The sequence below is a fragment of the Ammospiza caudacuta genome, chromosome 11, assembly GCF_027887145.1.
Source record: "Ammospiza caudacuta isolate bAmmCau1 chromosome 11, bAmmCau1.pri, whole genome shotgun sequence".
In the NCBI taxonomy this organism is placed as follows: domain Eukaryota; kingdom Metazoa; phylum Chordata; class Aves; order Passeriformes; family Passerellidae; genus Ammospiza; species Ammospiza caudacuta.
In genome coordinates, this window is record NC_080603.1 from 19,325,992 (window position 1) to 19,335,570 (window position 9,579).

A 9,579-nucleotide genomic window follows, 5' to 3' on the forward strand; every position below is an offset into this window, starting at 1 on the left:
GCCGCGCCGGAGGGATGGAGCCGCAGGGGCTGAGACCGGCGGCGCGCGGACCGCAGGCACCGGGCGGGGGCGACGGGGGCCGGCGGGCCGGGAGGGGCTGGAGCGGGGACCCCGGTGCCCAGCCCAGCGGCACCGCTCAGCTCCGCTCGGCCTGGCCGCCCAGCAGGGTGACCGCCGTGCGCACGGGAGGAGCTCCGCGCCGGTATCTGCACCGCCGCTTGCACCCCCGGAGAGCCGCAAAGGCACCGCAGCCTCCCTCACCGGCACCGGCACCGGCACCCGGACCGGCGCCCTCACCGGCACGGGCAGCAGAACCCGGGCTCACATCCGGCTGCCCGCAGCGGGTACCGGCGCACGCACACAGGGACACAAGGACCGGCTCCGGTCGTGAGCGCTCATGGGGGCACAGCAGCGCCGCACGGTACCGGTCACCGGCAGCGGCCGGTAATGGTGCACAGCGGCAGCAGCAGGCCGTGCTCCGGCACGCGGGCACACCCCCGCGCAGCACCCGCACAGCTGGATGGATGCACACACGCACACCGACAGCCCGTCCCCGGTACCCGCACACCAGGATGGATGCACACACGCACACCGACAGCCCGGCACCCCGATGTCACCCTTAGGCCCGTGCCACAGCACACGCACCCAGGGTCGCACAGCCGTGCTCAGAGCCTTGGCAGTGGGCAAGGAGAAGGCCGGGGCTGTGCACAGCTTCACATCCTGCCTCCATAGTTCCTAGCGCTGTGTGAACGCCTGTCCGGGACAGGGCGTCCCCGCAGGGCACCCGCTCGGCGCCCGGGGTGCGGCTGTTCCGGGGCTGGAAGCGCTCCCCGGGGTGCCAGGGGGACAGGGTGAAGGCAGCGCCACCTGCCCCGGCTGCGGAGCCGGGGACACAGCACGGAGGGTGTGTGTGAACACAGGGGCTGGGCCACCAGGCTGCCCACGGGTGTCTGTGACATGCGGGGGCGGCCGCGAGCCTGCCAGCAATGCTGCTGCACTGGCCCAGCTCGGGGGGCAGCGCTGCCCATGGCAGGGTGGTGGAGCCCCGGGTCTGCAGCTGCCAGTGCAGCGGCCGGTGCCAGCGTCAGTGCCGGTGCCGCTGTTGGTGCCAGTGTCGGTGTCAATACCGGTGTGTCAGTGTCGGTACCGGTGTCAGCGTCAGTGCCGGTGCCACTGTTGGTGCCAGTGTCGGTGTCAATACCGGTGTGTCAGTGTCAGTACCGGTGTCAGCATCAGTGCCGGTGCCTGTGTCGGTGTCAATACCGGTGTGTCAGTGTTGGTACCAGTGTCAGCGTCAGTGCCGGTGCCACTGTTGGTGCCATCGTCGGTGTCAACACCGATGTGTCAGTGTCGGTACGGGTGTCAGGGTCTGTGCTGGTGCCAGTGCTGGTGCCAGTGTCGATGTCCGTGTCAGTGTCCGTGTCAGTATCGGTGTCGGTGTCATTGTCAATGTCGGTACTGGTTTCAGCGTCAGTGCCGGTGTCATTGTCGGTGCTGGTACCGGTTTCAGTGTCAATGTCGGTGCCGGTTTCAATTTCAGTGCTGGTGTCAGTGTCGGTTTCAGTGTCGGCGCCGGTACCGGTTTCAGTGTCAGTGCCGGTACCGGTTTCAGTGTCAGTGTCGGTACTGGTTTCAGTGTCAATGCCGGTACCGGTCTCAGTGTCAATGTCGGTACCGGTTTCAGTGTCAGCGCCAGTGTCAGTGTCGGTACCGGTTTCAGTGTCAGTGCCGGTGTCAGTGTAGGTACCGGTTTCAGTGTCAGTGCCGGTACCGGTTTCACTGTCGGTGCCGGTACCGGTTTCACTGTCGGTGCCGGTGTCCCCGCACGTGGGGCCGCCCCGCCCTTGGCCCCGCCCCCGGCGCCCGGCTGTGCCGTCACGGCGTTGCGCAGGCGCGGTGCGGCGGAAGCACGACCGGGCGAACATGGACGCGGGCGGCGGCGGCGGCCAGAGCCGGGTGCAGGGCGGCCCCGGGGGGGGCGGCGACGAGAAACCCACGCCGCCTTGGGGCCGGGACCGCCGGGACCCGCCCTCCGGGCCCGAGAAGGAGCAGGAGCTGGTGAGTGCCGCCGCGCCGCGGGCCGCCGCTGAGTCACGGCCCGTTCGGGCCCGCGTCACCGGCGGGGCAGGACGTCATCCCGCGTCACGGGGCTGGCCGGCATCCCTCCGGGAACGGGACGTCATCCCGCGTCACGGCGGCGGCCAGCATCCCTCCGGGGACTCCCTCCAGCGCGGGCATGTGACGGCAGCGAGGGGTTCCCTCCGGCGGGGCCCCGGCACGTCATGGGGTGCCCGCGTGACGCCATTGAGGGCTCCGTTCCCGGGCGGGGGGCGCGGGGGTCTCAGAGGAGCGCTGGTGAGGGAAGCCCTGGTGTAAGCAGGCTGTGTGTGTGTGTGACACTGGGCACTGTGCAGGGATTCCCAGCACGGCGGTGACCTTGGCTCTGGGGGTCCCCGTGGGCTGGGGGACACAGTGGAGGGGCTGCTGTCAGTGCCCTAGCTGGGCTGTGACCTGACGTGCCCCTCTCTGTGGGGTTGTTTTCATACAGCACAGAGGAATAGGGGAGGTGCATCTCACACCCCGGGAATGGGTGGTTTCTTAGGGAAGGTATCCCCAGGAATGCGAGCATTGCTCCACCCTGGCAGCACTGGGGCAGGGTGGTGCCCTGAGCAATGAGTGCATCACTTTGTCCTGGTACCCCTGTGGCTGGGGGTGACATCCCTGCCTCTGTCACACTGGGAGTCCTGTGCCCTTAACTCTGCTTTCTCCTGTGTGTTTTGTCAGTCTGAGGAGGACAAGCAGCTGCAGGATGAGCTGGAGATGCTGGTGGAGCGCCTGGGGGTGAGTCTGTGCTGTGTCCCTCAGCAAGGAATCCTGGCCAGGATTTGACTCTGTCTCTTGCTTATGGCTGTTCCTCGTGCAGTGTAGATAGATAGGGGGATTTTATCTTGAGTGGGGTGGGCCCCTGCTTGTCTGCTGTGATCTGTCCCCCCAGCCTTGTTTCCTGTCCGACCTGTGCCCAAGGGACCTCTGTGTCTCTGATGTGAGAGAAGCTTTCTGCTCTACTGTGCCCTCCTTCTCCAGCTCTTGGGCTGAAGGAGGCAGCTCAGGGTGGGGGACTGTTCTGCTAAGAGCCATGGCTGTGTTTGGGGAGGGCTGGTGAGGGCGTGGCTCAGGAGCCAGCCCCTGACAGGCAGCTTCCCTCTGCAGGAGAAAGACACGTCACTTTACCGTCCAGCCCTGGAGGAGCTGCGGAGGCAGATCCGCTCTTCCACCACCTCCATGACCTCTGTTCCCAAGCCCCTCAAGTTCCTACGGCCCCATTATGGCAAGCTGAAGGAGATCTATGAGAACATGGCTCCAGGAGAGAACAAGGTAGAAACTCTTGGCCCCACCATCCCATGTGATTGAGGGGACAGTGCTGGGGCAGGCAATCGCAGAGCCCTCTGGACCCTGGGATCTAACAGCACTCTCTGTGACTTGCTCCAGAGGATTATAACTTGTCAGGACAGTACCTTTGCCACCTGTGGTGGTTTTCAGGCACAGGGAGGGTGTGGTGTCTCTGGCTGTCCCTGGTTCCCTGTGCCTGGCCTGTGTCTGGAGCTCTGCACTCTTTCTGCAGCGCTTTGCAGCAGACATCATTTCTGTCCTGGCCATGACCATGAGTGGGGAGCGGGAGTGTCTCAAGTACCGGCTGGTGGGCTCCCAAGAGGAGCTGGCATCCTGGGGGCATGAATACGTCAGGTAAGCCTCAGGGGGACCAGAGGGGAAGGATAAGGGCTCAGGGGAATTTCCTGGAGTGCTTTAGCTCTAGCCTGGCTGGGATGTTTCTTGACTAGCTGGTCATGTGTTCAGCTGCTGCTATCACACCTGCACATGTGTCACTTCATGCTCTATTCATGATGGTTTTCTAGCTGCAGAGATCTTGCTGCTGTGGCCTCTGAAATCTCTGGTCTTAACCCTGTTTCTCCTCTGGCCTTGTCCCCCATAAAGTCTGCAGAATGTAGAGCCTCCATAAACAGTACACAACCCTGGCTAACTGGGAGCAGCTGCTCCCTGTTCTCACAGCTCAGTGAAACTGATTTTTGTAGTGGTGACGTCCCTTTGTTCCTGCAGGCACTTGGCAGGAGAGGTGGCCAAAGAGTGGCAGGAGATTGATGAAGCTGACAAGGCTCAGAGGGACACACTCCTCACCCTGGTCAAGGAGATTGTCCCCTACAACATGGCCCACAATGCAGAGCACGAGGCCTGTGACCTGCTCATGGAGATAGAGCAGATGGACATGCTTGAGAAGTACATCGATGACAATGCCTACTCCAAAGTGTGCCTCTACCTGACCAGGTGAGGGGGCTTGGCAGGCTGAGGTGCTGGATGGGGCCTGATCCCTGTGGGGCCTAGGTTGCCTGATCTGGTTGTCACCTTCATGTCTGTCTCCTCCTTAAGCTGTGTGAGCTACGTCCCAGAGCCCGAGAACTCGGCTCTCTTGCGCTGTGCCCTGGGCATCTTCCGCAAATTCAATCGCTACCCTGAAGCCCTGCGCCTGGCTCTGATGCTCAATGATGTGGAGCTGGTGGAGGACATCTTCACTTCCTGCAAAGATGTGTAAGCAGAGATGTTCCCTGCCCTCTGCAGCCTTTGCTCATCCTGGTGGGGCAAGGCTCCCCATCTGGGCAGAGATAGGTTGGATCTGTCACTGTTAGAGGTGTCTGGGGGTTTGGACTGAGACTCTTGTCCCTGAAATGAGGATGGGCAGGAGTGGGTCTGTATGCCCTGGGCAGGGCAGGTAGGCTCACTGCTTGGTGAACCTGTGTTTGTGCTGGGGCTTGCTGGGTTCTGGGCACTCAGGAAACCCCTCCCCTCTGCACAGAGTTGTCCAGAAGCAGATGGCCTTTATGCTGGGCCGCCATGGGGTCTTCCTGGAGCTGAACGAGGATGTGGAGGAGTACGAGGACTTAACAGAGATCATGTCCAATGTCCAGCTCAACAGCAATTTCCTGGCCTTAGCCAGAGAGGTGAGTGTCCCAGCCTGGAAAAGCACCCTGGGCTACCTCCAGCTGTGGCTGCCTGGCTGCCAGGCTCTGTGGTAAGATTTGAGAAGAAATCCATCATCCCTGTGATTTGGGCTCCTCTTGGAGAGGTTGCCATTGTAGGATGTGCTGGCCGGGTGGTAACCTCCTTCTCCCTTGTCTTTGCAGCTGGACATCATGGAGCCCAAAGTGCCAGATGATATTTACAAAACCCACCTGGAGAATAACCGTAAGGGCTTGTGTTGTGGCTATTATCATCCCTGCCTGTGTGGAGTTCTTGAGGCTGCCAAGTACTCTGAGCCTGTGTGGTCAGATGTGTATCTGAGGTGGGCAGGTGGCCTGCCCATGGTCTCTGGCCTGTGGATCTGGGCTTCTCTTTCCTGCTGGTGATGGGGACGGGTCCTCCTTCCTATGGTGTGGGATGGCTGCATGTTGAGGGCTGGCAGGGCTTCTGTTGCTGCTTTCCTCACCCTGTCATTGTTCCACAGGGTTTGGGGGAAGTGGTTCCCAAGTGGACTCAGCCCGGATGAATTTGGCCTCCTCCTTTGTGAACGGCTTTGTGAATGCTGCCTTTGGACAGGACAAGCTGCTGACAGATGATGGCAATAAATGGTTGTACAAGAACAAGGACCATGGTGAGTTAGCAGGCTGGGCAGGGCTGGAGGTGCCTCTAGGCTTGGGGTTACCACCCTGTCGCTTTTAGGGTAAGGGTGGCTGAGCTGTCCTATGTCCCTGGCTTCTGCAAGCCCCACACAGGGCACATCAGTTCAGGCCTGATGAGGGCCTTTCTTCCCTACAACCACAGGGATGCTGAGTGCTGCAGCCTCGCTGGGCACAATCCTGCTGTGGGACGTGGACGGGGGGCTCACACAGATCGACAAGTACCTGTACTCCTCAGAGGATTACATCAAGGTCAGTGACAGATCCTGGCTCTGTGTCTGTGTGGGGCAGTCCTGCTGTGCAGCTGGCTGGGGAATGGTCCTTGCTTTGGTCCCCTGTGCAGCTCAGCTCCTGCACAGAGAAGCGTTGGATGCCCTGTGTCCCAGGCTTTTGAGCAACTCACAGTGAAGTGGTGGTCTTTTGGGGACTGCCTGAAGCATCCTGGGGGCTCCCCTTGTCACACAGCTATGAGCTTTGGAATTCTCACCTTGATCCAGGGTGGCACTGCCCACTTCATACCAACTTGCCTATCCTGGGGAGGGGTGTGATGTGTGAGGTGACATCAGTCACTGGCTGGCAGGGAGCTTTGTGTTGGTGGCTAGTGTGTGACAGTGCTTCTGCCTTGCAGTCTGGAGCCCTCCTGGCCTGTGGCATCGTCAACTCAGGGGTGAAAAATGAGTGTGACCCTGCCCTGGCCCTCCTGTCTGACTATGTCCTCCACAACAGCAACACCATGAGGATTGGAGCCATTTTTGGGTAAGGGCCTGGCCCCAGCCTCCCCGTGCTGCACAGGGTGGTGCAGCTCCTCCCTCACACCCCTCTGCACTCTCTGCAGGCTGGGACTGGCTTATGCGGGCTCCAACCGTGAGGATGTCCTGACTTTGCTGCTGCCTGTGATGGGAGACTCCAAGTCCAGCATGGAGGTAGGGCATGAGGCAGGGTTTGCCTGTGATTCCTGCTTCCCCATCCTGTGCCCCAGAGCTCCTGGGAATACAGGTGCTGTCCTGCAGCCACCTTGAGCTCCAAGAGCAAGGCCACATGTCCCTGCTCAGCATTGTGCTGTGCCAGAAGAGCATGACCCTATTTTCCTTATCTGAGCTGCTGCCACAATGGGATTACAGCAGGTCTAGGAGGATAGGAAGCCATCAGGTCCCCCAGTAGCCCAGATTTTCATAGAAAGTGGAGACCAAGGGTACCTAGTGTTATAGGCCAGCTTACTCTGAGCTGTCCCTGTGTATGACATGGCTCTTTTCCCCATCACTAGGTGGCTGGTGTGACTGCCCTGGCCTGTGGGATGATATCAGTGGGTTCCTGCAATGGGGATGTCACCTCGACTATCCTCCAGACCATCATGGAGAAATCAGAGACAGAACTGAAGGATACCTACGCCCGGTGGCTGCCACTTGGGCTGGGCTTGAACCACTTGGGTAAGGCTGGGCAGTGCCAGTGGCTCATGGGGTGGGAGCATCCCTTCCTGCTGTCCTTTAACCACTATGCTTTCCTTGACAGGGAAGGGAGAGGCAATTGAGGCCATCTTGGCAGCGCTGGAGGTGGTGTCGGAGCCATTCCGCAGCTTTGCCAACACGCTGGTGGATATCTGTGCTTATGCAGGTGAGTTGGGCTGGTTGAGGTGAGGGGAGGCAGGAGCAGGTCCAGGGTCCTCTGCATGCTGATCCTGGCCCTCCACTTTCTGCCCAGGCTCAGGGAATGTCTTGAAGGTGCAACAGCTCCTGCACATCTGCAGTGAGCATTTTGACTCCAAGGAGAAAGAGGAAGACAAGGACAAAAAGGACAAGAAAGAGAAGGAGAAGAAAGAGAGCTCAGCTGACATGGGTGCTCACCAGGTGGGGAAATGTGGGCTGGGGTTTGTGTGCCTGGAGCAGGAACTGGATTTGGAAGGGTTCCTAAGGCCCTTCCCCCTAGGCCTCGGGTGGGCACAGAGGCTTAAGAGCTTGGGTGTTGGGCTGGGTGCTCTGTGCCTGGCGCTCAGGACCTGTGTCCCCCACAGGGCGTGGCAGTGCTGGGGATCGCGCTCATTGCCATGGGCGAGGAGATCGGGGCGGAGATGGGCCTGCGCACCTTCGGCCACCTGGTGAGTGACACCAGGGGGACAGCACAGAGCCGGGAAGGGACCTCGGAATAGAAACTGGGTATTGCCTCACATCTCAGTAGGCCTTGCTGCACTGGGTGATCTGAGTCTAACACCCACCTCCCCTCTGTGCAGCTGCGGTACGGAGAGCCCACCCTCCGCCGGGCCGTGCCCCTGGCCCTGGCTCTTATCTCAGTCTCCAACCCCCGGCTCAACATCCTCGATACCCTCAGCAAGTTCTCCCACGACGCTGACCCTGAGGTCTCCTACAACTCCATCTTTGCCATGGGCATGGTGGGCAGTGGTAAGCCTGGGGACAGCCTGGTTTGGGGTTTGTTTACGGGGAAAGGTGAGAGACTCGTGCCTTGTACACTACTGTGCCTGCACCTCCTTGTCCCCAGGTACCAACAATGCCCGGCTGGCAGCAATGCTGCGGCAGCTGGCCCAGTACCACGCCAAAGACCCCAACAACCTCTTCATGGTGCGGTTGGCCCAGGTGAGGATACTGTGCTCACTGCTTGTGTGTGGAAGGGGAAGTTTGGGGTCCCTGCCCTGGGTGTGGGAGGAGAGTGGTGTCCTGGGGGTGTCACCCTCTCTTGAGGACAGGGCTTGGAGTCCCAGGTTACTCCATCGCTCTTTTATGTACTTTCTCTGCCACACCAGGGCCTGACTCATCTGGGCAAGGGGACACTCACCCTATGCCCATACCACAGCGATCGCCAGCTCATGAGCCAGGTGGCTGTGGCTGGGCTGCTGACCGTCCTCGTGTCCTTCCTGGATGTGCGCAACAGTGAGTGCTGCTGGCTCTGTCCCCCCACTTCTCTCTGCCCTGCAGCGTGGGCATTGCTCAGCCCCTTTATTTCTGTCTTCCCTCCAGTTATCCTGGGCAAGTCCCACTACATTCTCTATGGTCTCGTTGCTGCCATGCAGCCCCGCATGCTGGTCACCTTCGATGAGGAGCTGCGGCCTCTGCCCGTGTCGGTTCGGGTAGGACAGGTAAGGGGCAGCCCGGGCTGGGGAGGGGCTGTGCTGATGTCCCTCTGTGTCCCTGGCATTGATCTCTCTCTCTCTCTCAGGCTGTGGATGTGGTGGGCCAGGCAGGCAAGCCCAAAACCATCACTGGCTTCCAGACTCACACAACTCCAGTGCTGCTGGCGCACGGAGAGCGGGCAGAGCTGGCCACAGAGGAGCACGTGCCTGTGACGCCCATCCTGGAGGGATTTGTTATCCTACGCAAGAACCCCAACTACGACGTTTGAGCCAAGGGGAAACTGGGGGGTGGGTAGGTGGTTTGGGAGGGGAGGGAAAAACCCTAGTTTGTTTTTGTTACCGAGAGTCAAGGAAATAAACTATGTGGAGACTAGTGCTGCCCTCTTCTCCTTGTACTGCGAGTGTGGGCTGGGCTTTCATCCTTTTGGGTGTGCCTGTGGCCCATGGAGGCTGTGCACAGTGCAGATCCCAACACGCAGGGCATGAACACAGAGTTGTGGGGTGCCGTGGGTGCTCCATGGCTTCAGCATCCAGCGGTGCCCTGTGTGTGTGCCTGGCACAGCCACATGTGCTCAGAGTGTGCAACTCCCCTTTAGCCCAGCATGGCCTGTCCCTGCCTGGCTTTGCCCTCCTGGGGGGTCTTGGCTGGCAACTCCCAACTTTCAACTGCCCTGCCAGATGTGCTGGACTCTGCCATCATTTGGTGCTGCTCCAGAGCTGACATTGGGGTTAAAAGCAGTCAGGGAGGTGGGGACAGAAGCCACATGGAAAGTATTTTTAGCGAAGAGGAAAGCCCCTGCCCTGTTTCCAAAA

The 9,579-nt window shown here is 60.4% G+C and overlaps 1 protein-coding gene across 1 annotated transcript; it reads left to right on the forward strand.

Moving 5' to 3' along the window:
• Positions 1 to 1,906: 1,906 nt before the first annotated feature.
• On the forward strand, positions 1,907 to 9,092 carry PSMD2 (proteasome 26S subunit ubiquitin receptor, non-ATPase 2). Its single transcript, XM_058812158.1, has 21 exons — positions 1,907 to 2,058; positions 2,785 to 2,841; positions 3,211 to 3,375; positions 3,623 to 3,744; positions 4,117 to 4,341; positions 4,444 to 4,602; positions 4,868 to 5,012; positions 5,196 to 5,256; positions 5,516 to 5,662; positions 5,833 to 5,939; positions 6,316 to 6,443; positions 6,523 to 6,610; positions 6,952 to 7,114; positions 7,197 to 7,298; positions 7,386 to 7,531; positions 7,696 to 7,779; positions 7,912 to 8,080; positions 8,178 to 8,272; positions 8,440 to 8,566; positions 8,654 to 8,772; positions 8,853 to 9,092. Exons 1-21 carry the CDS (start codon positions 1,924 to 1,926, stop codon positions 9,033 to 9,035), a joined length of 2,727 nt encoding a protein of 908 aa, XP_058668141.1. The 5' UTR covers positions 1,907 to 1,923; the 3' UTR covers positions 9,036 to 9,092.
• Positions 9,093 to 9,579: the final 487 nt, after the last annotated feature.

Coding starts and splice junctions, on each gene's coding strand:
- PSMD2 (XM_058812158.1), top strand. CDS start 1,924: ATGGACGCGGGCGGCGGCGGCGGCCAGAGCCGGGTGCAGGGCGGCCCC. Junction 3,376..3,622: donor TGGCTCCAGGAGAGAACAAG/GTAGAAACTCTT, acceptor CTCTTTCTGCAG/CGCTTTGCAGCAGACATCAT. Junction 6,444..6,522: donor AGGATTGGAGCCATTTTTGG/GTAAGGGCCTGG, acceptor CACTCTCTGCAG/GCTGGGACTGGCTTATGCGG.